Raw genomic sequence first — 26,180 nt, 5'->3', positions numbered from 1 at the left:
CGAAATACTTCACAACAAACGCGAAATTGGTTTAATGCAATGAGAAAAAGATATGAAATTGGTATAATTATTAAGTTATGTGGGTTCTCTAAGAATGCAAGCCACGTAAAGTATACTTGAATTGGGGGTTAGTTGTAGAAAATGGTGTATAGGAATTGGATTATTATATATAAAACTATTTCTGAATTATTATTGACAAAAACTTGTGTAATACAGTTTCATGAGTCGTATTTTGTGAGACAGATCTCTTATTTGGGTCATCCATGAAAAATTATTACTTTTTATGCTAAGAGTATTATTTTTTATTGTGAATATCGGTAGGGTTGACCCGTCTCACAGATAAAAATTCGTGAGACCGTATCACAAGAGACATACTCATTATTATTTTGTTTTTGACCGTGATAACTCTTGTAATTTATTCAAAGTGGGAGATATCTTTGATTACAAGATCAATCAATCAAAAAGAAAAATTTCCACACTCCCAAACCAAAAAGAGAATGAGACGAACAAGCAAAAGTGGCAATGACGTGAGCAACACAATTCGCGGAACGTCGAGCATGACTAAGAGTGGGGCTATCCGAATGAGCATGAAATCGTCTTATATCTAGTACTAGAGCCCCGGCATAACTGAGTATATGAATCATGTGAAATAAGAATAAAAATAATTGAAATTAGTAGACTCGATCAACTTAAATTCTTGCAATATATTTTCAGGTATACGAAGTGAATTTTGAAATAATATTTTCAAATATTGATCAGTGTGTGTTGTTAAGATTATTAGATTAGCTTTCGAGTAAAGTTATTTCAAGCATCTCTGATCGTTTAGCTTGTTCCGGATCAATAGTGTTCATATATGCATATAAATAATATAATATCCTTTTTTGCATTTTAGTAGAAGTTGATATCATGTGTTGATGATCAAATGAATAAAATTTCATCACATCATACTTGGAAAAACACTTCAGGCGTCGCATAAACTTAATTTTTTCCATTTTGAGATGTTAAAAGATTATTATGATTTAACGGTAATATGACATATCTATATATATGCACCCAACTAAGAGTAGGTATTTTGTGAGACAGTTTATCATGAAAAATATTGCTTTTGACATAAAAAGTAATATTTTTTAATGAGTTATGTCAGATCGGATATTATTATCACAAATTTGACCAGTGAAACCGTTTCACATGTATCACACTTTGATCTTCTCACAACGAAATTGGACACTGAAATGGTTTCACATATATCACAAATTTTACATATGTACATTAATAATTTGAACCCATTGCTTACTCCCATTTGCATTGAACCCTGTTAGTATCCCTAAAAGAAAAATTAATCAACAAAACCCCATCCATTCTCCTCAACTCAAAACTCTCCACAAACACATAGCAACCAAACCTCCTCCATTCTCTCCCACTTTCGATCTCCTTCCTCCCATGAACCCTAATTTCCTTTTCCCCATCATTATCAAACCACCCTCTCCTCTCTTGTAAGCCCCTCAACTTGTCATATACACCCAAACTCAACCCTACACCCGCTCTCCTTAACCCACTCCTCTCCTCCACTCGAAACCATTGAAAACCCTCGAAATCTCGCCTACGGTCATCGTCCTTCTCAGCTTCCATACCTCTTACCAAACAGAACGACCTCTTCACTCTCACGTCCATAGACACAAGGTTGTTGTTTCTGCCCTGGTTCGACCCGTTTTCACATGAATATATCTCCTCCCACCACTGCTTTAAGCTCCATTCATAGATCAAGCTCTTTCTCATCTGATCACCGATACTGATCATATTGTTGTTCCCTTCATCTTCTCTCACGAAAGCAAATGGGGTGTACCAGCTTCCGATCACGGTTGTAATCGAACGTTTTGAGTATAGTGGGAAGTTGAGTTCGGGGAGGTTCGATGAGGTGATGCTATGGAGATGATCTCGAGTTTCTTGAAGATGTAGTTTGAATGAGTGGGATACGTAAACTTCCCACCCATTTATTCTGAGGAAATCTGGAGGATAGCCGTCCCATTCTAGCGACTGTGCGAAGAAACCACCTCTGTGGTTGTGATGAATCTCGAATTGTTGGTACCTGTTTCTGTAATCAAAAGGTCGGGTTTTTGAATCCGTTCCAAGATTTTTGAAGCAGCACAGTGTCTCTTCTCCTTCTCTGGAGCATGTGTAAGCTTGTCTGCATAAATTAAACAGTGAAAAGTATTACATTGATCAAAGTTATCCTAGTATAATATATAGCAACATATTAGAATTAATCCATACGCACCCTTTGTGTCTTCCCTTGGCTTTAAGCACGTAGTATCGATTCGACGAAAGAGGGTGATCCAGAACAGGCACAAACCAAACTTTTGTTACACTCGCTTCCTCGTGTGACGACGAATGAACCACCCGCAACATCCTGTCTTGGGGAAATGGCAGTGTTTTGATTCTGTCATTATTGCATATCCCGAAACAGGAGAAATCCATCGCGTCCGATTCCTCGTCGGAAAATAACAGGTTTCCGGAGTATGGAGCATCTGAAGGCGGCTGTGATGTGAGAGCGCCTGGGAATTTTCGGTACAGTGAACGTGGTTTTGCTGCATACATTTCTTCGTATAGATGAACCAGAGGTTTTGGTTAAGTTCAATAATCTTCTTGTAATGGATCAGGAAAATATTTTGATTGTGGCAATTGTTTGCTGCTCATGTTGTGTCACTAAAAATTCCTGACCAAAAAATTCAAATGGAAGTTAGAATAAAAAAAGATAGCAAAAGTAATAAATTATATTATTGCCTTTACTTTTTCTTTGCATTTTTTTTAGAAAAGACAGTTCACCAAAGTCACTTGCTTTTGAGTAACTTTTTTTTTTTTCAAGCCTAATCTTTTACGTATAATAATTATCATTATTAATGATAAATGCAACCTATTTAAGGCCTCTTTAAGTCCTTCTCTTAGTGCAAAAAAGTACATATATCAAAGGTGTTTCCCAAGAAAATGTGATTGGAAACTGAAAATAATTCTTCAAATATACTACTATAAAAATAATAATGATGATGATTTTATTATGTTTTTATGATCAATCTGTCTCCTTCATGTTTGAAGCAGCTCTTGCTACAGCAATAATATAATACTTAGCAAAGACAAAAGTTTGTATAATAAATCAATATTGAGAAAAGTTTCATGATAAAAAGAAGCATTCCAACGAAGTGAGTGGAAAGAGGTCAATTCGGTTTATGGCTTTTCTTCGTGAAAGAAAAAGTGTCACAAAAATCACGACGGGTGAGTCTATGCTCTCCATTTAGTACACGAGTTATATATTGTTCAATTATCCATTTGGTACATAAATTATTATAAAATAGTCTCATCGATAAATATAAAAAAATTTGAATAAAAATTCAATTTTAACTCAACCAGAAATACTTAAATACTCTACCTTTTCAAGAAAAATTTGTAAGGATCAAGAAATCAAGCAACAAGCAGTTAATAACACATTAAACTGACGAAAAATTATATAAAAGATTTCCTATAACAATATATTAATTAATAACATCATTCATTATTTCATAAAAAGAAATTCCTCAGTCATAAGTTGATGTAAATTAATTATATTATTATTCCACAAACAGTTTTCTTTTTCATATGCTTCACTTGTTCATTCCAGTGGAGTCCTTGATAGCATCAACAGCTCCTTGTGCCTTAGCCTTCATCTGCTGCCCAGTCTACATGAACAAAAAAACCCGAAAAGGATTGATTTAAAATAATAACACATCGATTCGGGCTAAATATAAATAAAAATAAAATTAAAGTTGCACAAAATTTTTATCATTAATATTTAGTATTACGATAAATGTTTTTAATAACTTGGTGATTCTCTTAATTGAAAATTTCCAACCTCAGTAACTGATTCTTTTGCAGACTCAGCTTTATTGCTGATATTGTCCATCATCTGGTTAGTCTTCTCCTGTATTTTATAGCAATGATAATAATAAACAATTAATCATATTGCATAAATTATACAAATATAACTATTTTTGTATTAAGAATCACACATAAATATCAAGAACTTTTACATAATGGATAGGGGTGGTTCTTTGACCAAAATTTTCTCAAGATTGTATATTGCATAAAAATGATTTTTATCCCCCATGTGGTAGAATTTTAATATTTGAATAATAACACATGACGTCAACTTAATGTGAGAGAATCTAATGATGTTGAGATATGGAGATACTTATTCTCGGTCGAGCATAGAGTCACATACTAACTAGCGTAAAAATATGTTTTGAAGTCAAAGAAAACAAGAGACATCAAATTCACCTGAGCCTGGCCCTTGGCCTCACCGGCATGGAAACTGGCTTTTTGGGATCGATCCATTTAAATATTTTATTACTGATAAAACAAAATTTGAAGAAAATTAAGAATTTTTTTTGGTTGGCTGTGTTCTGGATTGTAAGATGGATTATAGGAGTTTATATATATAACGAGGTTCAAAGATTTTGTTGCATGAATTTGTTAAGAAGTTGCTCCTACCATTAAGGATTCAAAACAATTTGTCCGGTGGACTTGGACAAATTTGGATAAAGATTATTGAACAATTCCATTTTCTTAAATCATTCAAAGTTTGTTTTGTTAAGAGAAAGGGCTTTTAAAACTTCTTTATGCTTAGAAATTTATTAGAGAAAAAAAAATAGAGGCAATGTTTGGACATTTTGTTTTGTTTTGGAACAAGAGTTCTAAATGTTTTGAGGAGTAAATGGTATATTTGGTTTTTTTTTTTGGGGGAATTAAATTAGTATATATTTTATTAAAAAATATGCCAATAGCTTTTAATATTCAATTTTGACAAAGCAAAATATCCCAAGAGTTCAAGACAAAAACTTGTGTAAGACTGTCTCACGGGTCGTATTTTGTGAGATGAATCTCTTATTTGGATCATCCATGAAAAAATATTACTTTTTATGCTAAGAGTATTGCTTTTTATTGTGAATATCGGTAGGGTTGACCCGTCTCACAGATAAAGATTCATGAGACTGTCTCACAAGGAATAAGTTCAATTGTATGCCAAAAGGGTATGTTCATGTTATTTTTCCATAGTATTATATATTTTTAGTAATATTATACTATCAAATAAGAATTTTAATTATTTCTTGTAAAAGATTTTACCGACTTCCTTTCGTTATTATTTGATACGCACTTAATTTTATTAATCACACTAACAAGGTTAAATTGAGAACCCTCTTGGTTATATAATTAGAGAACTTTTATACGAACTATTAACAATTTGATGAATTCCTTCATTTTTTTGATAATAATAGGGTAACTTAGGATTCAGTACCCTTTTTCTTTCAAATTTGGTTTCAATACCCAGTTTCCCAAAATACCCCTCAACCTTAATTCTAATTACATTGATTTTTCTTTTTAAATTAAAGGCCCATCATGCTTCCGTAAGATAAATTAAATCTTTTACCTCTTTGACCAGAATGTCACCGGGTTATATCCACCGTATTTTACGAACTGCTCCTCACAATCCAACCACACGATCGCAACCGATGGTTACTAAGCAGATTCCTTCAACAACATTTAGCACAACCCTAATTCGTTTCCTACCTTAGGGTGTACAGCAAAAGATAAAATTTTGAAAATAATACATGAGAGGGGCTGAGAGCAAAGATCTCTTTATTCAAACACAAACATTTGTTTATTACATAGAAACCTCATGTAGAGGAGGAGGAACTTGCTTAGCTACTTATAGTAGCCGAAGCTTGAAAACACATAAACTAGAAAGAGAAAATGTTATAACTTATGATTGAAAGAAATGAGGAAAATGTTCGATGATCTTCACTTCCTTCTTTCTGCCTTATTTATAGAAGGCTTCTTCGGATTTGAAACTCGGACTTCAAATCTTGATAAGCCTTTACAGCTTGCCTTGGTACCATGTAGTGGTTGAATGGTCCTGATACTTTTCTTGTCTTTTTCTAGATTATTCATCTAGCAATCAACTTCTCATCTTCTTTTATGTCTCCGAGATACCAATAGAGATGAGTCTGGAGTAGATCTGCTGTTATGTCATCACCCTTTTCTTTGTACATTTTAATTATTGATCTGAGAGCAGCAGCTTCACTTCTCTTGTATTTTATCCTTCTTTTCAAAACTTTAAGATATACTCGATACATCTTTGAGTTTTGATTTTTCTGGTGTGTTTTACTGGTTCCAAATTACCCGTATTTATATTGTAATTTTTTGGTTCCAGTTTCTTGTTTTGATTGGATTTCCTTTATCTTTAAAGATAAGGTATCCAATGTTTTTTGTCATTTTTCCACCGATTATTGGTGGTCCTGTCCTTCCACTCACATGGTGGGTTTTCTTTTGGTGATTGAGCTTGTTCACATGTCCCTTTTAATTTTGTCGAGGAATCTTAGGCTTTTTTTATCCTCGAGGAAAATGTGAATGTGGTCTTTCCCCACTTGTCCTTGCTTCGGTAGAATGTTTCCGGTCAGATCTCGGTTTGAAACATTTACCGAACTCCGATTCTTTCTGATTCTGGCATTCAAGACAGATGTTTTCTGACCATCTTCCTATATGTGCCATATTACAGAATTTTCAGCGAGTCTCTTTACTGGCCGGCATCTTGCTGTTCCACAGAAGATTTCTTTTATTTTCGAATAGGTCTTCTGCAAAGATTGTAGTTTTTCCTGTCATAGTGTTTAACAGGAATGATCCATTTAAAGAATTTTGGTAAAACTTAAATGGAAACTTGACTTTGTCCATCTCTGTGAGACAGACCAAGATACCCCATGCTCTCCTGGTAGACATGTCATCTTCATTAAATGAAGAGACTAAGGGGTTTTCATTTGTAGGAGGATCCTTTATAAATTTTTGAGAATTCACGTCTGGCCTCCTTAGCTTGATAAAATGAAAGGCTTCGTGTGAGCCTTTTCCTGCTGGTTCTGGTGCTGCACTGAAAAAGTATAGCTCCAAAACATCTCCTCTGGACAAATGATCATTATTTGCCCAAGTCTCATGAACAGCTTCCTGAATCTATTTTGGTAATGCTGATATCTCCGGGAAGCTGGGCGAAGTAGTATAAACTGAGGCAAGAGCCCCAAATTCATACCAGGCTTTGACCTCTTTTGGATATGAATTTTGTTTCATCCATATCCTAGGATATTTTCCTGCAACATCAACTCGAACCATGGCTGGGTTGATGCCAATTCTTGTGTTTAATTTCTCCCAATTCTGTTGGTAAACCTGAAATGGAGAAATTGTAGTTTCATTAGTACCAACCTTAGTTTTGCCTTTGTCAGTACGAGGCCTAAGGTTGATCTCTCCCTCTTCAATCCCCGAGGTGAAGGGTTGACTTGAGGACTCGAGATAAGGATCTGGAGTCTCAATTTTTGTTTTAGCCGACTCATCTATAGATGATCCCGACTTAACACTTGTGCAAGGGGTATTTGAATCCCCCGCTACAGGTATAGAGTCCTGTACTCGAAAACTCTCCATTTGGGAAACCAATGGTTTCTCAATGCCTTGGAGNGGTTTAGATTCAATTCTATTCCTTAAGAAAGCTTTCACCTGTGTGTTATCAACTTTCAAAGTGAATTTCTTTGCAAGTAAAAATAATGGCCATTTTTCAAAAGCCCTTTTTACTGCATAAAATTCCTTCTCGTTGATATGCCATCTTATGGCTTCTGCATCTGAGAATAAACCGCTACAATATCTGCATGGTTGTTCTCCCTCTGGTGTGAGCTTAGTAAGAACTGCTGCCCACAAATGATCACTGGCATCGGTATACAATACCAGATTATCCTCATCTTGAGGAATAGCCATTTTTGGAAGATTCTTACAAATCTCTTTTAATTGGCATAGTCCTTTTGTGTGTTCATCCGTCCATATAAATCTAGCATCTTTTTTCAATAATGGACTAAACACTTTCCTGTGTTTTGCTAGGTTTTTAATAAATATCCCAGCAAAATTAATAACTCCTAAAAAACTTTGAAGTTGCTTCTTGTCTTTGAGACTTTCTGGAAAATTCTGCACTTTTTCCACTATGTGTTCTTGCAGAATAATTCCTGATTCATCGATTTCAATTCCGAGGAATTCAATCTTTTTTGTCGCAATGACTGCTTTCTTTTCAGATAAAACCAGTCCTTCTTTTTTACAAACATTGGAGAAAATCTCCAAATGCTTAGCATGTTCGTTCATATCTTTAGATGCTATTAAAACATCGTCAATATAAACAAACATAAATTTAAAATAATCTTTAAAAAGATTATCCATTTTTCTTTGAAATATCTGAGGTGAATTAGCCAATCCCATTGGTAATACCTCCCAAATATAATGTCCTTGTGGTGTAGAGAAAGCTGTGAATTTCTTACTTTCTTCTTGCATCCTAATCTGGTAAAATCCAGACTTACAGTCGAACTTAGAGAATATCTTGGCGTTGCGTATGCAACTTATTAGATGTTCTCTACTAGGTATAAAATACCCATCAAACTCCAGAATCTTATTAATTTCTTGATAATTAATAACTAATCTGGGTTTTCCTCGTTTTATCTCACCATGATTTCTTACCAGAAAACCTGGACTGCTATATGGTGACATTCCTGCTTTGATTAAACCAAGGTCCAAATGTTCCTTGATTATAATCTGCATATCCCTTTGATCTATGATATTCATTGGGATAGGCTTGCAACGGACAAATTCATACTCTTTGCCTTCCTTAATTTTAAGGCAAGCTTTGAGTTGATTTCTGTCCCACCATGCCAAAGGATCTTCATTGTAATTTTCTTTGATCCTCTTCTTGACATCTTCTAAGGATACCTTAGATTCAAACTCTACTTCATTCTGATGTAAAGTTATCTTCAGGTATTCCATATCTTCTGGTTGGAGAGTTTTATCTGCTCTCAACTGGAGCATTGTTTCTCCAAACCTTCTAGAATCTTTCATTTTTGGGTTCAGAAGTTGTCCTGAATCACCACGCTTGCTGCGAAACTGGATCGGCAATTTTCTGTAAAATGCCTCTCTTAGTCTCTGGACTATAATTTTGTGGTTACAAGGAGTTGTAAACACTAATCTTCTAGTCTCATTTTCTTGAGTATAGGATTTGAACATTTGTAGGAAATTGTTTCCTAGTAAAATGTCAGCTCCTGTATCATGAAAATAAATTGGTGGTGTTTTCACCTTGTACCAAGGTGTTTGCCCAGCACCTCCAATCATTATTTCAGTCATCTTAATCCCTTTACATAAGATTAAGATTCTTCTGGAAAAATCTCTTCCAGCAATCTTTGGTAATTCTTCTTCCAAATTGTTTGGAAAAACTCCTCGTTTTGCTGTACAAATTCCAGCACCTGAATCAATATAAGCAGCAAAATATTCTGCCTTATATTGTTCATATAACATTCCGACTGGAATGTATATGGAGAATGGACTTGTGGTCATTGAATTTTCCACATCTTATCTTCTGCCATAAACTCCATTCCATACTCTAGACGTTTCCAAGGTTTATGTTCCTCAAGAAACTCTAGTCCAAGAACCAATTGATCTGGTTCTTTTCCTGGAATCCCTGTGATATTAACTTCCAATTCTCCTACTTGGATCTTTCCTCGGTAAGTTCCTATCATAGGTTGTTCTAAATAGTAGATGGTATTACAAGGAAATTGATTCCTTTGTTTCGTAATATCAAATACTATTTCGACTTCCTTCCACCCTTCTGGACATCTAAGTTTTCCTATTGTTGAAAAACTTTTTAGCTCATGTTGGGTTTCTTGGACAGGGGTTTTTCTCCATCTGTAGCTTGTTATTCTATCTCATTGAAAAGATAGTCTTCTTGATTCCAATCTAAGACTCTGATTCTTTTGTAGGATCGGTTTGTCTTGCATTTGGATATCTGTTTCCTGTATTACAGGAAATTCAATTCGTTCCGGATAAATTGCCTGAGCAACCTTTCCGAATATTTCTGGTATCTCAATAAACTCATATCTAATAAACAACTCTGAATGATGTGTATTAGATAAAGCATATGAGATTTGATATGTAATAGAATATGGTCTATTACCTTCCTTCATCAGTCTTTTTTCCTTGAATTTTTGATGCAATGTCAAGGCTCGACTAAAATCTCGATCTGCCAGGTTGTAGGCTATCCGTGGATAGATTACTCCTACAATCTTGCTTGCACAGAGATTTCCTGAGATAGTTCCCAGCACTGAATCTTGAAGGTTCCCCATTCTTTTATCGCATATAGCAATATCAATGGGTGAATCAATACCTTCTTTGCAAGTAGCTTTTATCATAATTTGGATTGCTCCAATATGAATCCAGGACATAGTCCTTGCTACCTCGATCTTGAGTTTTTGTAATTCCTCCTTTATTTCCTCAGAAGGAATTAATTGCATCTCCATTCTATTTCCCGTAAGTTCCATTGGGATTGTCATTTCCCTTCTAGAAACTTTATAGATTAGATGATGCTTTCTGTTTCTTAGGCCAAGATTTCCTAAGAACTTTTCTATCTGTCCTACAGAGAATCCTTGATATCTCTGTAGACTAGGATTTTTTTTCATGATCCTTTGGACCATGTTATGGGATATTGTTGTCTGGCTAAAGAACCCAGACAAATCTTCATGTATTTCGTGTCGAAACACCTCGTTTTCAGTTAGATTCCGATTCAGTTCCATCGGATTCTTCCTGACTTAAAACTTATTTTTCTTCATATATACTTTCATCTGAGTCAATATCCTCAAATCGGTATACCTGAATAAGATCTTGGTAATAAACTGCTTCTTCTATATCCAGAGTTGGATCAAAACGTTTAATACCTCTTTTTTCATTTTCTGGATAGTTAGTAAAGATATGTCCTCTTGCTCCACATGTCCAGCAATTACAGTCCTTAAAACTTTCATTAGCTCGTGTATGAGCTCTTCGGAAAGTTTTCTTTGTAGGTGTTCTTCCTGTGCTTCGAGATGTACTTGATGCCTGGGAGGATGTCCTACTCCTTGATGGTTCGCTCCTTTGTCCAGATTTGTAAGATCTGGCTTTCTGTCTAGACCATACTGTCCTTGGTTTCCAAGAACTCCTTCCACATCTAGCATAAGGATGAGTCATGAAACTTTNATACCCCTTAATCGTTTGTAATTCTTTTGTAATGCTGCCAAATGGCACCATTCCGCCAATTTTCCTTTAAGGAAAGAAGCTCTTCGTGCCAATGTATCTGGATTTCCAGGTACATATTCTCTTATGAGCATTTCTCTCCAGGGACTTGGCATTTTTGCGAAGAAAAGCTGCATAGCTATGTCTTCTTCGACTCCCGAATTCCATCTATATTTAGTGAATAACATAATGTATTCATCCACTAAACATATATCATGTAATTCAAGACTATACAGAGCTTGAGTATATTTTTTCTTCTTCTCTGTATCTTGACTATTAAAATAGTCTACCCCTATAAATTGTGCTTTAAACAGGGTAGCCATTCTTCCTGCAATCTCGCTAAGAGATTCACCTGCTAGGACTGATTCTTTGGTTTCCACCGAAGTCATGTCCCAAGCAATTTTCACTGATCCCATAAGACTCATTTCTAGAAGTTTAATGAATCCTTCTCTGTTGAGATCAAGTGTCCCTGCTGCGATTCTCATAGCAGATGTCCAGTCATCTATGAGATCTTCCATGTTTTTGAAATCTAATACATCAAGGTTAAGCATAACCGCGTAAGGATGTATAGGATCTAAAACAGTTTTCCCATAGGGTGTTTGGTGCAAAGGAATTTGATTTTTCCTTGACCTTGTTCCCGCAGGGTGTGATCCTCCACCAGTATGGAAATCAGATTGAGACTCTCTCATGTTTACATTCTGAGATCCCACACTTTCTCTGGGTGGTTCCTGAGAAGATGACCAAGTTATAGCAGGTGTTTCACCTCCTGCTGTGTTCATCTTTAGATCTACAACTTTGAGATTTGCGAAAGATTCTGCAAGCTCTTGTAGATCCTCTAGACCAATCTTTTCTAACGTTGTCATCAGATTAATTTCTTTTCTGAGACAGATTTTATTAGATTAATCATCTTTTCTTCTTCAGTCAAAGGTTTTGACACCACTCTGGCCTTTCCTTGTTGATGTAACAAAGGTTCAGTACCAAATGATGGTGGTAACCATCCTCCTGAAGATCTTTTACTAGAACCTGGTTGTTGTTCTAGGTTTTGAATTCTTGTTTGAATATCCTTTAATATTCCAAGAATTTCTTCCTGGTTTTCAAGGATTTTTTCAACTCGTTGCGGTACAAAGTATAGCATATTGCCATAGTTTTGTACTGTTTTCTGAATTTCTCTAAGATCTAAAGAGAGCTTCGAAGAATCTGGTATAATTTCCATAAACTTATTAGATTGAATCATAAGTTTACCTGAGGGTGCTGATGCTTCCCTTTCTGTTTCTGATATCTAACAGTAGTTAGATTCCCTTATTTATATTCCAAAATATTGAAATAATTCTTGTAAATTATTTTTCTCGAACCTAAGTTCGGATTCATAATTTTCGAAATTCTCCTCCTCAAACATTTCGTTTCTTTGTAACAATAAATTTTGTGTTTGAAATAAATTAACCTACAACTCTGATACCATTTTCGAAGCGCGAGGATCAATTAAAAGAAAATAGGGAATAAGGGCATTTTTGGTATTTTTAAAGAAATTTTATCTCTCCAGATACTAAAACCCAACTTCTTTTTCAAAGTGTACCGATACCCAATTAACCCGTAATAATAATACCATTTGATTCTTCACGGTCGGTATCTCGTTATACTTCACACACTCGACCAGTTTCTGATACAAGTACAAGGTTGCCGCCTCCACTGGAATCAACCGTTGATTTTCAACCCATTGACAGATCCATTGAAAAGGTTTTGACTTCAGCTGATGTTGCTCTGACGCCTATTTCACACCTTCTATCAAACACAAGGGGTACAAAAACGATTGAGGAATTCGATTAACTTATTTTTTTCATCGGTACGCATAATCTCCTGTAAAGTGACCAATCTTTGACAAATAAGTCGCTAAAGAAGGTGATCTGTGATTGGAAACATCTCTCATGGCAAGCGTAATTTACGCGAATTGTGAAAGCCGGTTAGTGAAATCTGTGTGCGCGGTTGTAATTAAGGGACATTGGGACGATCATTTGAAATTAAGGATTGGTTCTGTTGTGACTTCATCCATAATTAATCAAGCGTTTTTAGTTCTTTCTTCATACGGGCTATCAATTTCTTGGAAATTTTTCAAATGGGTCGAGTCGATTCCGCATTATAAACATTCTTTGCAATGTTCTTGGACCATGATTTGCATTCTCACGAAGCAAAGACATTTCAGGGCTGCTCAAAATTTGCTCGAAAGGGCTGCTTGTAAAGATTTTCTTTCGTCACCGCCTGTTTTGAAAGCTCTTGTGAGTAACTATGACGATCCTGAAGTTAACGCACATGTTTTGAGTTGGCTGGTGATATTTTATTCCAATTCTAAGATGACTTCAGATGCAATTCAAGTGTTTGAGCACATGAGGGTTTGCGGGTATCTACCGCATTTGCATGCTTGTACCGTGCTTTTGAATTCTTTGGTGAAGGAAAGATTGACTGATACTATGTGGAAAACTTATAGGAAGATGATTAAAATTGGGGTTTTTCCCAATATACATGTTTATAATGTCTTGATTCACGCTTGCAGTAAGTACGGTGATGTGGAGAAAGCGGAGGAATTATTGAGTGAAATGGAGGTAAAAAACATATTTCCTGATCTTTTCACTTATAACACCTTAATCTCATTGTATTGTAAAAGGTCTATGCATTATGAGGCTTTGTCTGTGCAAGATAGGATGGAAAGAGGAGGAATATCTCCTGATATTGTCACTTATAATTGTCTTATTTATAGTTATTGTAGAGAAGGTAGAATGAGAGAGGCTTTGAGCATTTTTAAGGAAATCAAATGTGCTATTCCCAACCAAGTGACGTATACTACTTTGATTGATGGGCTTTGCCGAGTCAACGATCTTGATGAAGCTCTACGATTGCGTGGTGTAATGGAGGCCAAAGAGTTGTACCCAGGGTTAGTTACTTATAATGCAATCCTACGGAAGTTATGTGAAGAGGGCCGGATACAGGATGGAAATAAACTGCTAAATGAAATGAGTGACAGGAAAATAGCGCCCGACAATATCACATGCAACACGTTGATTAATGCTTATTGCAAGATTGGAGATATGAGGTCTGCTTTGAAAGTTAAAAATAAGATGCTCGAGGCTGGACTACGCCCAGATCATTTTACTTATAATGCATTGATTCATGGATTCTGTAAAGCTCGAGAGCTCAACAGTGCTAAAGAGATGCTATTTTGTATGCTTGGTGCTGGAGTCTCGCCAAATTATAGCACATATGCATGGGTTGTGGATATGTATTGCGATCAAAATGACGAAGAAGCAGTCTTTAGATTTCTTGAGGAGTTAGTTCAAAAGGGTATCTGTGTTGACATCACTGTTTATCGGGCAATTATACGAAGATTGTGCAAGAAAGAAAAGGTTAATTGTGCAGCAAAGATATTTACTATCATGCAAAGAAGGGGGATAATAGGAGATGCAGTTGTGTACACCAGTTTGGTCTATTCATACTTGAGATCTGGTGATGTTCTTAGCGCATCAACTTTGCTAGATGAGATGTACAAGAAACATCTGATGATTACTCTTAAAATCTACAAAAGCATGAATGCTTCATATTCTGATAGCAGTACCTTGGATATTTTTTGGGATTATGTGGCCCAAAGGGGCTTGATATCGAAATCTATTAACTATCAAATCCAGCAATTGAAGCTATCGTTAAAAGGATAAGTTGATTATATCAAGAAATCATATTATTAAGCTCATCAAGAGTCTAAATTACGGTCAAAAGATTTGTTTCTGTCTCCTTTTTGATTTGCCTGCTACGGTTCTTCTTTGGAATGCTTTATAAAGTGCACAGCCCTTCTAGTCATGCTTGTGCTCTGGCGCTCTGCAACCTATGCGTAAAGCTCGGTTCATTTTGTGATACTACTGGTGTGGAAGTGGAGCTTTTCTTGAACTGTTCTTGAGCATGAATTGGTGATTGGTATTTCAAGCTGCTATTGATCTTGAGATGGCGAGCTGTTACTTTTAAGTCATTGTGTCGTCATTTGAAAATGCCTTTATCATTCCGTAACATATACCTGCATTGTATTAGATTTTGTTTGATATCTATGATATTGATATTTGTCATTTTTATTCTTGGTGTATATGACCCTAAATAAAATGAATTTATAGTTTGCTATGAAATGTAAATAACCAAATAGATCAGGGGATGAAGAAAATGAATGGATTCTGAGGTCAAAAGGGGCCGATATTTTCTTGGATGATCTCACTTATAGTACCATTTGATCTAACGGTAATTAATGTTGCACCGAAACCGTAAGATTTCTGAGTGCCCTCTCAATCTTTCTGCATGAAGTTGGCGTAGATGTTTTCAATGCTGTCCCTATTCTATCGCCATTAAATAGTTCTACCCCTTATATAGAACCAAATACACATGGCGGCCAGTGAATAGGCCTCCACAACTATAAATGTAGGTCCCCGATGCTCTGAAATTCCCTTCATAAAGTATAGTTTACTTGAAATTGATTTCTCGTTTTTTCATTACTCGGAGTTTGATTAATAGAATATGGACAATTCCCACAGCCTTAGCTACAACGCCGGCCAGGCCAAGGGGCAAGCACAGGTTTGATTTAGCTTCACTGTTCTATGCACTCTTCTTTTCTTGATCATTCCTTTTCACTTAATTTAACGACACTTTTTTCAGAATTGATTTTTTTCCTCCTTTCTTTTTGTGTTGTTTTTATTGTAGGAGAAGGGTAACCAGATGATGGATAAGGCCTCAAATGCTGCGCAATCTGCCAAAGAATCTATACAACAAGTAATCCGATAAATCAGAGCCGTCAAAGGGTCAAGCCGGCCCAACCCAATTCTCAACCCAGCCCAAGGCGGTTTGCGGATTAGACGGGCCAGTCCGCGGACCACTCNTATTTATTTTATAGTAATAATGAGGAAGGAAACACGTTACAAAATGGAAAGAGTCTCCCTTTTATTTATGGACTTTTTCTTTTTAAAAAAAATTACATTTAATGGTCTGAATTCACTTCCATTGGAATTTCCAAATTTGTTTTTTTGGATGTGTTTTTCAGGCAGGGCAGCAGGCGCAGGCCAAGGCACAGGGTGCAGTCGATGCGGTGAAGAATGCAACTGGCATGAACAAATGAATTTAATCTTCCTTAAATTCTATTTATTTATTTTGGTTTATTTGATTTTGGTGACTCGTGTTTGATTTTACTTTGGAATTAAGAACACGTTTTTGTTCCTTAAATTCAGGATCATGGTTCAAACGCTCACCTACTTCACAAATTCGAAGATTCTTTGAAGTCAGATTAATTATATATTATTTTGAACCTTTCATAATGGTTATATTAAATTGTGTTATTTGATAATTGTTTTGTAATTAATCTTTGACTTTTAAACTTGTTGAAGAAACTGAATAAGCATATATTGTCAATCATACTACTTAAATACTTAAATAAATCAAGGAATAAAATATGGCAATAAGAAAAGGCTTTGAGATGAGTGAATCAAACCAAATTCGGACATAGATGCTACTCAAATTTGAGATTAACATGTGAATATTTGTGAAATTTCATGAAGTAATAATCAATCAATAAAACCATAAAATAAAATAAAAAACACGTTCAAACAAACAAATGAAGCATTCTTACGAGGGGTAGAGCAACAGCCTGAAAGATTGATGAAATTAAAACTTCAAACTTAAAATATTTGTTTTTATATAAACATTAAAATATATAGAAAATTTTAAAGAAAGAGTGGAGAAAACATGGGCCAAATTCCGAGATAGTCAAGCAAAATAATTTTTGACGATTTTTTTTAAATTAATTAATTCTCTCAAGTTTATAAAAATACTTTCAAATATGCTTGGAAGATGATTTTTTTTTTCAAAAACTTAGTTTGACAAATGTTATTTTAAAAAAAAAAATTCGCTCATGAATATCATTCCGCCACATAAGTTTATTCTCAGGTCGAATATTTTTTCCACAAAAAGTCGCCAAATCTTGATGCAAGGATCAAATTGCGTTCCCAAGTGGTGAAAAACTGAACTGAAACTGCGTGTTCCAAATTATCGCAAGATGACTAGCAGAAGTACAACAACAAAACATACAAAGGAAGAAACAAGTCAATCAATACATCTTCAGAATATCTTATCAATGGCCAAGTGAGGCATCCAAGATTGATGTCCCATTCTTTATTTGTTAAGAATATAACAAGCCAACTCTTAATTATTAATCTTTTTCGCGATTTTAAACCACTCTGTGTGGAATGATCCAGGAATATCGGTCCTTTCATATGTATGAGCACCAAAGTAATCTCTTTGAGCCTGCACCAAATTAGCAGGCAACCTCTCCCGCCTGTAACTGTCAAAATAAGCAAGACTAGCAGACATACCAGGGGTGCAGATGCCAGCATTGATCGCCAGGCAAACAACTCGTCTCCAAGCTGATTGTCGGTCGATCATCTCTTTAGCAAACTCGGGGTCCACTAAGAGGTTGGCAAGATCCGCGTTTCTGTCGTAGGCTTTCTTGATCCGGTCCAAGAAGATTGCCCGAATAATGCAACCTCCCTTCCAAATCCTAGCAAGTTCTCCCAACTTCAGATCCCATCCTTTCTCGATGCTCTTGGCTCGGATTAGATTCATCCCTTGAGCATAACTACAAATTTTAGATGCATATAGAGCTTGCCTAACGTCATGGATCAGTTTAGCCTTGTCAACTTCTTGATCAGTCAGAATGTCGCCAAAACCGCCAGTTTTGAACACTTTCGAAGCAACAGTTCGTTCCTCTTTCAACCCACTCAAGAATCTTGAATCGAGAGATGCTTCAATGGTTGGAGCTGCAACCGACAATTCAGCAGCCTGCTGAACAGTCCATTTCCCAGTACCCTTCATTCCGGTTTTATCCAAAACTTTGTCAACCAAATAACCATCAGCCTTGTCGTCCTTAACTCCAAATATATCAGCGGTGATTTCGATCAAGAAACTTTGAAGCTCCCCTTTGTTCCATTCAGAAAATACATTGCGTAATTCCTCGTTCGACAATTTCCCGACGGATTTCAGTACATCATATGCCTCAGCAATCAGTTGCATGTCCCCATACTCAATTCCATTGTGAATCATCTTAACAAAGTTACCAGATCCGCCTTTTCCAATATACGTCACACAGGGTCCACTGTCAGGAACTTGAGCAGCAACTTTATGGATGATGTCCTCTATATATTTGTAGGCTTCGAAGGACCCTCCGGGCATCAGAGATGGCCCGTTTCGAGCACCCTCTTCACCACCAGAAACGCCCATGCCAAGATACAAAAGACCTAACTCAGCCATAGCCTTTTCCCTTCTCTCTGTATTTTCATACCACTCGTTTCCACCATCAATGATACAATCACCCTTCTCCATGTAAGTAGAAAGAGTTTTGATGGTTTGATCGACAGGAGCACCAGCTTTGACAAGCATGATAATCACACGTGGTTTTTTTATCGAATGAACAAATGATTCGGGATCATGGAAGCCAAATACGGGAAGATTTCCCTCAAGTTTTGCTCTTTCAACAGTCTCATCAACTTTAGATGTAGTCCGATTGTAAACAGAAATGGGAAATCCTTTTTCAGCAATGTTGAGGGCTAGATTTTGCCCCATGACAGCAAGACCAGCGAGACCGATTCTAGTCGGTTTTGGGGATTGACTGGCCATGCCTTTTCCTGACAGATTTTAAACATACAACTATTCAGACTTCTTCGATCTTGATCTGGTAAACAAATAAACCTACACAAAACTCAGAAAAAGAGTACTAGTAGCCATTGCATTTCTCAAATAACAATCATAATCATTAGTGTGCTAGTTAGATTTACAGGGCCTGTTGATTTCTTTTTCTTAGAAAAAAGAGCTGAAGTGAGTCTGTTAAAATATCACGACTCTTCCTCAAAATTAACTGCTGAAAACTTCAGATAAAACATTGTCCGTATCATGTTAATTTCATGATTATTCGTTTGAACCAAATCACACTAACACACAAACCAAACATCATGTTCAATTTTCAATGCAGTTGGACTTCAAAATAGAATCATATAATATGAGACTTTAACCTTGGTCTATCTCTCAAGACATATATAGAATGAAATTCAACATTATTCATAAAACTTAGCCTTTATTTATTCCAGATAGCTATAAAAATTGCCAATGCAAGAAGCTACCGAACTTTGAATTTCATTCGGTCATATCTTCTCAAAGTATGAACTTTCTATCAAAAACAAACTAATGCTCAGCCATTCTGATTTGTACATTAAATCATGATATCAAGAGCAAAGCCAGAAGACGCCTGTTAGTCAGCTAAGTTACCCCTTCGAAAAGGTTTGCCTCCACTCATCAAGCCAGAGCTGACCCAAGAATTTTGGGTACGGGGCTGCGAAATCTAGACTGTGGGGGCAACTGATCTGAATTTGGAGATCAGACTTGAATTGAAAAATCAGGCATAAAATTCAAATATTTTTTTGGATGAGAGGTGTTGACGGCCCCTCGCCCCCTGCTCACGACATAATGAATGAAACAGTATGACATCCAACCAAACAGTCCACAAAAGTCTAAAACTGTAATCTTTTCACTTGATTATATACCTCAAACAGCAAATAAATTCAGCAAGATCGTAGCTTTATAGATAAAATATATCCAAGATTACATCACCAGCAAGTAAATGGAAAAGATAGCAGAGAGAACGAGAAATAAAATCCGCTCATCGATTCCCAGAGAAAAGAAATGCAAATGTATAATCAACAAAGCCATAAACAAGAAAACAAAACCTGACCCTTCATTGCATAAATATAAACCGGAAAATAATGAGAAACCGAACCTTCAATCGGTGGCTTGGTAAATCGACTTTACTGAGAAATCAACGGGAGCCCAATAGAGCAAAGATCTGTAAATATGCAGTGATTAAACAAGGGATCAATTTCAGTCATATATGGAAGAAAAAAACCAAGAAAAAATGATTTTAAAAAAAAAAAGAAGAAAAGAGAATGACAGACACGCGGAGTACCGTAAAATTGGAAACCTTGTCGTCTTCCAAACTCTGTCAAATTTGGCCCAACTCTTCCCACTGATATTTGTTCCAGGTCTAGGGGTTGTTGGCTGTGGTTGGTATATTTGGTTTCATTTCTTTAATTATTATCATTTGTATTAAATTTTATTTTAGATAATTCAAGTAAATTATTATTATGATTATTATTGTATTTTCATAAATTCTTCGATCCATATCGAATTTTGGGCAGAAATTTCAGAATAATTCTAATCGTTATTATTAGGAAAAAACTTGTTAGAGACGATATCACTGGTCGTATTTTGTGAAACAGATCTCTTGTCTGGGTTATCCATGAAAAAATATTACTTTTTATGCTAAGAGTATTACTTTTCATTGTGAACATCGGTAGGGTTGACCCGTGTCACAGATGAAGATTCGTGAGACTGTCTCACAATAGACATACTCTTATTATTATTGAAAAATACTATTTATTTTGGTCAACACAATGTGAAAAGAAAGGATGCTCAACCATCCTCACGAACATAACAATTGAATTTTTCAAAAAGAATAATCAGATTCCACAAGCTTTTTATTCTATTGTAGCATTTCAAAATTGAATACAATATAATTTCTTGAATCATTTCCACGAAATTAATAATATATTCAGATTTTATTATTTTTACCGAATGTCATATGTTATGGGATTTTGATGAAAGATTTTGGCATTTATATGAAAATGATTAAAATGTGTTGCACAAGGGCCCTTTAGTTGAGTTGATAAGATTATATAAATAAATAATATAATGATTTTTAAAATATTTGAGTATGATTTTTAATAGCATAAAAATAAAGAGAACTAAAATATTAAAATTGTATATTTGTCTCTTTTCTGATGTCAAATTTTACTTTTGGTTAGCTAACTTGTTATTTAGGAAATTTTAGTCTTTTTTCTGACTTCACATACATATGTGGCACCTATGTAGCTTCCATGATATCGATATTTATTGGGTTAAGCGTGTATGAGTGAGAGTAGTACTTGGATGAATGACCTCCTGAGAAGTTATCATGCATCAAGCTGCTGACGTTGCGCCGCTTGATCTGATTGGCTAAGTGTACTATAAAAAAGTAACACCAGATTTTAACGGGTAATACTGTCTCCGCTGGAGGTAAGGCCGACGGTAGGAAAATGGTAAGACTGATCTCTAAGGGATATGAGACAATACCAGAAGATAGACATGCACCTCTCCGGACTCATGAGCCTAACAACCAAACCCATTAGCACCGAAGTATATGCACTCTGCGCTGACACAAGTATGATGAAATAAAGTTACGTTTTAGCTAACAACTATAGCTTTTGGTCTAGTAGTAAGAGCTCGATCCTAAAATATATAGTGTCATATCAATCAATACTTCAAACGAAAAAATAAATTTGTCAAAAAAAATGAAAAGATATATGACTAATACTGAAATTAGAACACATAAAAAAACTAAAATCGCAAAAAACAAACATATATGACAAAAATTACAATTTTTACTTTATAAAATGATAATATGTTTGATTTGACTGATTAAATTTGTTATAAGATGATAAATTATATTTTTATCTTTTTCAATAATTAATAAAAATAAATAAATAAAGATGAGAAAGATAACATTATAATTTTACATTTAATTATCTTATTGATAAAAAATAAATAATAACTGAATTTATTGATATTAAATAAATAATCAATTCATAAAATTATAATATTTAATAATCCAATCCATCAAACCAACCAAACATAACCTTAAAAATATCAAATATGATGCTTACAAATTTAAAACTAATATTGCAATACAGAAAACATTTGGCTGTCAATAAAAAAAATATTTTAATTTTTGTAATAAGTTTTCTTAAAAAAATTTAAAATACACAATAATATTCAGTTAGTTACAACTTTTTCAAGAGTCCAAACTCGAACTTTGTATCCTTCCGCGAAATATCTGGAGTTTTCAGGGTCTATTCTGTAAATAACAGAATGCGGCAAATTAACGTGCTACGCGCGAGGCCTGCTCAAGTTACCGAGCGATCAAATGTCAGGCCTTTACGAGCTTTTTTCGAAACTCATGGTTCGTTGTTCCCCAATTGCGCCTAATTGAAGGAGTGCGGAGAGCAATTCGAGTTTGATGAGTAAAATTGGAACGAAATCCTGATGATTCTGGACGATTTTAATGCTAAAACTGGTTGGAACTGCTGTTAAAAAAGGTTTGTGTGGGATTCAGTCATGCATTTGATTTTTTGATGTTTATTTGTTCTTCTGGCCGTTCAATCTAAGCAAGCATGATTCTTGCCTGTAAATCTTTATTGCCTTTTCTTTTTTTTTTTTTTCACAATATCGGTTTTGTTTTATGTATGCGTGTGTGTGAACCCACCATAGTTTGTGTATATATTTTAATGTCAAAAAAGGTAAACAAATATTGATGGCTAGAGGGCACGATTTGTCTCGAGAGGCAAGATTACTTCGAGTTCGAAATGAATTCTTTTTTTATTTGGGAGACAATGGCGAAGCAAAGTCAATGAGTGGCCAGAAACCTTAATTATTGGGGAGATTGTACTTAGTCGCAGAGCTTTCGATTTTTTTTGTTGGAAATTTGGAATGTAATTGGATTTAAATTGGCTGCATGCTAGGCCTTGATGGATATCCATTATCCACACTTTCGCCACATGAGGTCTTGCTTATTTAGTACCTTTTTTCACAAAGGAAAATAGTTCATCACCTTGTATAATTCAAATTTTTGGGCACCATGTCAATGATAATATCACAAGATTTTATTAAATTACTAATCTTATCCAACACTCATTACAGCGAGGCCCCCATTGAGCCAAAGATGTTAAGGAAATACGTGAATCACGGCCAATGTAGTTGAATACATGTAGAATTAATTTTAAGGTAAATCGTTGCAAGGATCATCGTGAAGCTCTTTGATCAGGCTAGAATATGGACTACTAAGCTGCATATGAGTAATCATTTGGCGAAGCTCTGAGGTTTCTTCCTTCAGCTGAATGTTTTCTTGAACCACTCGATCGTGATCCTCGGACGTATGGTTCAGTTTATCAATGAGTTGGTGATTCTCATTACGAAGCCAAACGACTTGTGACCAAAGCTCGTCCAAGTGCCTTTGTTTTCGCATACGTGATCTACGTGCAGATTCTCGGTTTGATATCATTCTTCTCTGTTTCCTCTCATTTATGATGCTAAATTGTTGCTCCTCTGCTTCATCAGAAGTCGAATTATTGCTGCTTAAACATGTAGATTGAGGATTGAGTTCTCGAACTTGTGGGTTTATGTTGAGTTGATGTAAAGGGTTGGGAAATGGGTGAAAAAGGTGTGCTGGTACCATATTGTTATCATTGATCATGTAGAGATAGGGTTGGAAACAAGTCGAGTTTGGAGGAAAAAGATATTCGAGCTCGGAGAATTCGCCCTGTTGCATCTCTTTAATGATTTTGATTGGTAAATGCTTTGAAAATGGGAGTGTGGGAGATTTCAAGGGGCATAAGAGTTGGTGGTTGAAGGCAAAGAGAGACTTGTGGGAAGGGGTGAATTTATAGGATGGAAAAGGGGGCTGTAGGCCACAATGTTCAATCAATTTTGAGTACAGTAGGGTTCTTGATTTGAGATCATTGGAACATGATGGCGATCACGTGCATTATAATAACATCGTGGCCAAATAATTAGTTGAATGGTGGGTTAATTAGTTGGTTTCAAAAAACTTGGGTGTACTGTGCTTGTGTGTAGATGTAGAAGAAATTGTTCTTAAATTGCATTTCAAGTATGCAATCATGCAAAATGATGCACAGGTCTTTGCATTACGTCCTCCATGTATACATGATTGTCATGGATTTTATGATGGATGGAACCAGTAGATTTCTTTATGGGGCAAAAAACATTTCGATNAAAAAAAAAAAAAAAAAAAAAAAAAAAAAAAAAAAAAAACCAATCGATTGCAAAGTAAATTTCTTGATAAATTATTTATGTATGCACAAGTTTTAGTTGAGGTGATGACTACTTTAACTCACTCCAGTTGGTTTCATCCCTGGATGTTACGCAGCCACTCCACANTATATTAAATGCTTACATCAGACAGAACAAAATTTAATTATTGGGGGTGTAATAATTGAATTGTGGAATTGGGGTGGGGGGGATGGATGGAGAAATCAATCTAATAGTGAGCTAATACAAGGTTGTGCTACAGTAAAATGTTTATTACTATATCATCTATATTAGAGATAGATATTGTGAAATAGGAGGAAACCAAATAAGGGGTTGGGATGACAATTCCTTTTCCAAAAGTGGAAAAATTGTATACACGAATTGGTGACCCTAGAAACCTCTTTTATGAAATTATATAATGAGAAAATAAGCATTATAAACTCTTTTATTTTGGTCATATTTTGTTGTTGGGACTCGAAATCCTGCATGTTAAACTGCTACATTATGGTATAAAGAGAGACCTTACTTAAACATCAGATATAGAATGAATATATCGAGTTACTAATCAGTTTGTACGTGCTATTATTTGAAACAATGATATTAGCATTTCACTGATGATTTGTATACTACAAAGCAATTACTGTTTGTTCCTGTGTGTTTAAAATTCATAAATGTGAACTTGTTCCCGATGAAGCTATAACAATTGGAGCAAAGATACTCTAGCTATTCCTGATTAATCTTTTACAAAGGAATCATTATTGAATGAGTTATGCCCCAACGTGTGCACTTTAACTCCAATTTATGGAGTAGTCAATGGATGTAGTGCTTATCAAAAGCTGGCCACTTTAGTGTATAGCTTTTGTAAAGATCATAATTTTTAAAACCATACAGACTTGCATTTCTTGTACGCAGCTTGAAAAATCTTGTACTATTGTTGGTGGGGATTTGAATGGGGTCGGATCCAAAATAATTGGAAAAAAAATATTCAAATTTCTTGTGTAAATTTTAGATCTTTGTTTTAAATTTATTACATTAAGATGCCTCTCCGCGACTAGTGGCCTTTCTTGGATTTGAAGGCGATCGACTACGTGGAATTGTACTTTGAAATGTATGTTCCATTCCACTAAGGAAATAGAAGTTTGTATGCATCAAGAATAAGAGCTCTAATGGAGGGTAAGTGCTTTCCCTTGCTTATTGGTTCAAGTTGGGTACTGGCTTTAATGTTCAACCATATAATTAGACATACATTGACTCTTATTTCTTTTCTTGTCTGAATTTATTTTTTCTTTGCGTTACTTTGGGATCTACATTTACTTTTATTGATACAATTGTTTACTATAAATGAGACCGGTCTCACCCCAGCTGGTCGGTCTCACCCTTCCCCTCCCCCTAGGTTCGAGTCCTCTTTGAATTTTTCTTAAAAATTATTTACTATAACTATAAAATGCTATATTCTGCCTATCTTAACTAACCAACTAAACAAGTGTAATTTTCTGCTCGTATCCTTGATATTCGATCTGCAGTGCTCTAAGTCATGCAAGGAGTGAACATCCAATCAAGTTGAGGATGTTAAACTGAACGTACAACGGGGGATCGAAGGAGAGGTATATACGTGCCGATTTTGTGCATAAAATCTTTAGAATTGTATACCATGAGAATATTCTTTGTTAAATCTTTGTGTCACCCTTTAATCAAATTTTATAATTATTCCTCGATCGTAGGAATTGTGGGTAAATATCGATGGATTTCCGTGTGTCTAATAGTTCTTTGTTGAAGGTTTTCTTTTGACCAAAGTGATGAATCTAGTTTCTTGATAGACTTTAAAGGTGTAGGCTTTAACAGCATGCTGTCATTTCAATTGCTTTTGCTTCTTGTTTTTAGTTGTGAATGAAGGCATAAATATCAAATATATGCACAATTATTGAAGCTGATCTTCATATTCTTTGACCAATCTTTTAGAAGGCATTGTTTAAATGACTACATGTAGCGTAAATTATATGAAATAGTGTAGGGACAATACAATGCATGCAATAAATACATCGTGATATAACTATCAAATATACTAGTTATAT

The 26,180-nt window shown here is 35.3% G+C and overlaps 6 protein-coding genes across 8 annotated transcripts; 2 read left to right on the top strand and 4 right to left on the bottom strand.

Moving 5' to 3' along the window:
- Window positions 1–1,152: 1,152 nt before the first annotated feature.
- LOC140970829 (uncharacterized) lies at window positions 1,153–2,744 on the bottom strand. Its single transcript, XM_073432770.1, has 2 exons — window positions 2,276–2,744; window positions 1,153–2,185 (listed from the first exon to the last, which is right to left on the bottom strand). Exons 1-2 carry the CDS (start codon window positions 2,593–2,595, stop codon window positions 1,291–1,293), a joined length of 1,215 nt encoding a protein of 404 aa, XP_073288871.1. The 5' UTR covers window positions 2,596–2,744; the 3' UTR covers window positions 1,153–1,290.
- A 712-nt stretch (window positions 2,745–3,456) lies between these two features.
- LOC140960410 (stress-induced protein KIN2-like) lies at window positions 3,457–4,485 on the bottom strand. Its single transcript, XM_073418665.1, has 3 exons — window positions 4,306–4,485; window positions 3,881–3,949; window positions 3,457–3,707 (listed from the first exon to the last, which is right to left on the bottom strand). The coding sequence occupies exons 1-3, from the start codon at window positions 4,360–4,362 to the stop codon at window positions 3,633–3,635; spliced, it is 201 nt and encodes a 66-aa protein (XP_073274766.1). The 5' UTR covers window positions 4,363–4,485; the 3' UTR covers window positions 3,457–3,632.
- Window positions 4,486–12,727: 8,242 nt separating this feature from the next.
- Window positions 12,728–14,828, top strand: LOC140970825 (uncharacterized). The gene has a single exon (XM_073432764.1). The coding sequence runs from the start codon at window positions 13,053–13,055 to the stop codon at window positions 14,826–14,828; it is 1,776 nt and encodes a 591-aa protein (XP_073288865.1). The 5' UTR covers window positions 12,728–13,052.
- A 138-nt stretch (window positions 14,829–14,966) lies between these two features.
- On the top strand, window positions 14,967–16,448 carry LOC140970828 (uncharacterized). 2 transcript variants are annotated; one of them, XM_073432768.1, is made up of 4 exons: window positions 14,967–15,114; window positions 15,653–15,726; window positions 15,853–15,921; window positions 16,190–16,448. In XM_073432768.1, exons 2-4 carry the CDS (start codon window positions 15,670–15,672, stop codon window positions 16,262–16,264), a joined length of 201 nt encoding a protein of 66 aa, XP_073288869.1. In that variant the 5' UTR covers window positions 14,967–15,114; window positions 15,653–15,669; the 3' UTR covers window positions 16,265–16,448. The 2 variants fall into 2 exon arrangements, with proteins under 2 accessions (XP_073288869.1, XP_073288870.1); XM_073432769.1 differs by lacking the exon at window positions 14,967–15,114 and adding an exon at window positions 15,141–15,573.
- Window positions 16,449–17,155: 707 nt separating this feature from the next.
- Window positions 17,156–20,297, bottom strand: LOC140970826 (6-phosphogluconate dehydrogenase, decarboxylating 2-like). Of its 2 annotated transcripts, none has more exons than XM_073432765.1 (3): window positions 20,153–20,297; window positions 19,967–20,032; window positions 17,156–18,821 (listed from the first exon to the last, which is right to left on the bottom strand). In XM_073432765.1, the coding sequence occupies exon 3, from the start codon at window positions 18,811–18,813 to the stop codon at window positions 17,344–17,346; it is 1,470 nt and encodes a 489-aa protein (XP_073288866.1). In that variant the 5' UTR covers window positions 18,814–18,821; window positions 19,967–20,032; window positions 20,153–20,297; the 3' UTR covers window positions 17,156–17,343. The 2 variants fall into 2 exon arrangements, with proteins under 2 accessions (XP_073288866.1, XP_073288867.1); XM_073432766.1 differs by having other exon boundaries at window positions 20,168–20,191.
- Window positions 20,298–22,906: 2,609 nt separating this feature from the next.
- On the bottom strand, window positions 22,907–24,238 carry LOC140970827 (basic leucine zipper 43-like). The gene has a single exon (XM_073432767.1). The coding sequence runs from the start codon at window positions 23,606–23,608 to the stop codon at window positions 23,060–23,062; it is 549 nt and encodes a 182-aa protein (XP_073288868.1). The 5' UTR covers window positions 23,609–24,238; the 3' UTR covers window positions 22,907–23,059.
- Between the last annotated feature and the right edge of the window lie 1,942 nt (window positions 24,239–26,180).

The sequence above is a fragment of the Primulina huaijiensis genome, chromosome 2 (genome assembly GCF_012295235.1).
Source record: "Primulina huaijiensis isolate GDHJ02 chromosome 2, ASM1229523v2, whole genome shotgun sequence".
Lineage (NCBI taxonomy): Eukaryota > Viridiplantae > Streptophyta > Magnoliopsida > Lamiales > Gesneriaceae > Primulina > Primulina huaijiensis.
Note: the sequence above shows the minus strand (reverse complement) of the source record. Positions and strands in the feature narration are given on the sequence as shown.

Coding starts and splice junctions, on each gene's coding strand:
- LOC140970829 (XM_073432770.1), bottom strand. CDS start 2,595: ATGTATGCAGCAAAACCACGTTCACTGTACCGAAAATTCCCAGGCGCT. Junction 2,186..2,275: donor GCCAAGGGAAGACACAAAGG/GTGCGTATGGAT, acceptor TAATTTATGCAG/ACAAGCTTACACATGCTCCA.
- LOC140970827 (XM_073432767.1), bottom strand. CDS start 23,608: ATGCAACAGGGCGAATTCTCCGAGCTCGAATATCTTTTTCCTCCAAAC.
- LOC140970828 (XM_073432768.1), top strand. CDS start 15,670: ATGGACAATTCCCACAGCCTTAGCTACAACGCCGGCCAGGCCAAGGGG. Junction 15,727..15,852: donor AGGCCAAGGGGCAAGCACAG/GTTTGATTTAGC, acceptor TTTTTATTGTAG/GAGAAGGGTAACCAGATGAT. Junction 15,922..16,189: donor CCAAAGAATCTATACAACAA/GTAATCCGATAA, acceptor TGTGTTTTTCAG/GCAGGGCAGCAGGCGCAGGC.
- LOC140970826 (XM_073432765.1), bottom strand. CDS start 18,813: ATGGCCAGTCAATCCCCAAAACCGACTAGAATCGGTCTCGCTGGTCTT.
- LOC140970825 (XM_073432764.1), top strand. CDS start 13,053: ATGGCAAGCGTAATTTACGCGAATTGTGAAAGCCGGTTAGTGAAATCT.
- LOC140960410 (XM_073418665.1), bottom strand. CDS start 4,362: ATGGATCGATCCCAAAAAGCCAGTTTCCATGCCGGTGAGGCCAAGGGC. Junction 3,950..4,305: donor AGGCCAAGGGCCAGGCTCAG/GTGAATTTGATG, acceptor TATAAAATACAG/GAGAAGACTAACCAGATGAT. Junction 3,708..3,880: donor CAAAAGAATCAGTTACTGAG/GTTGGAAATTTT, acceptor TTGTTCATGTAG/ACTGGGCAGCAGATGAAGGC.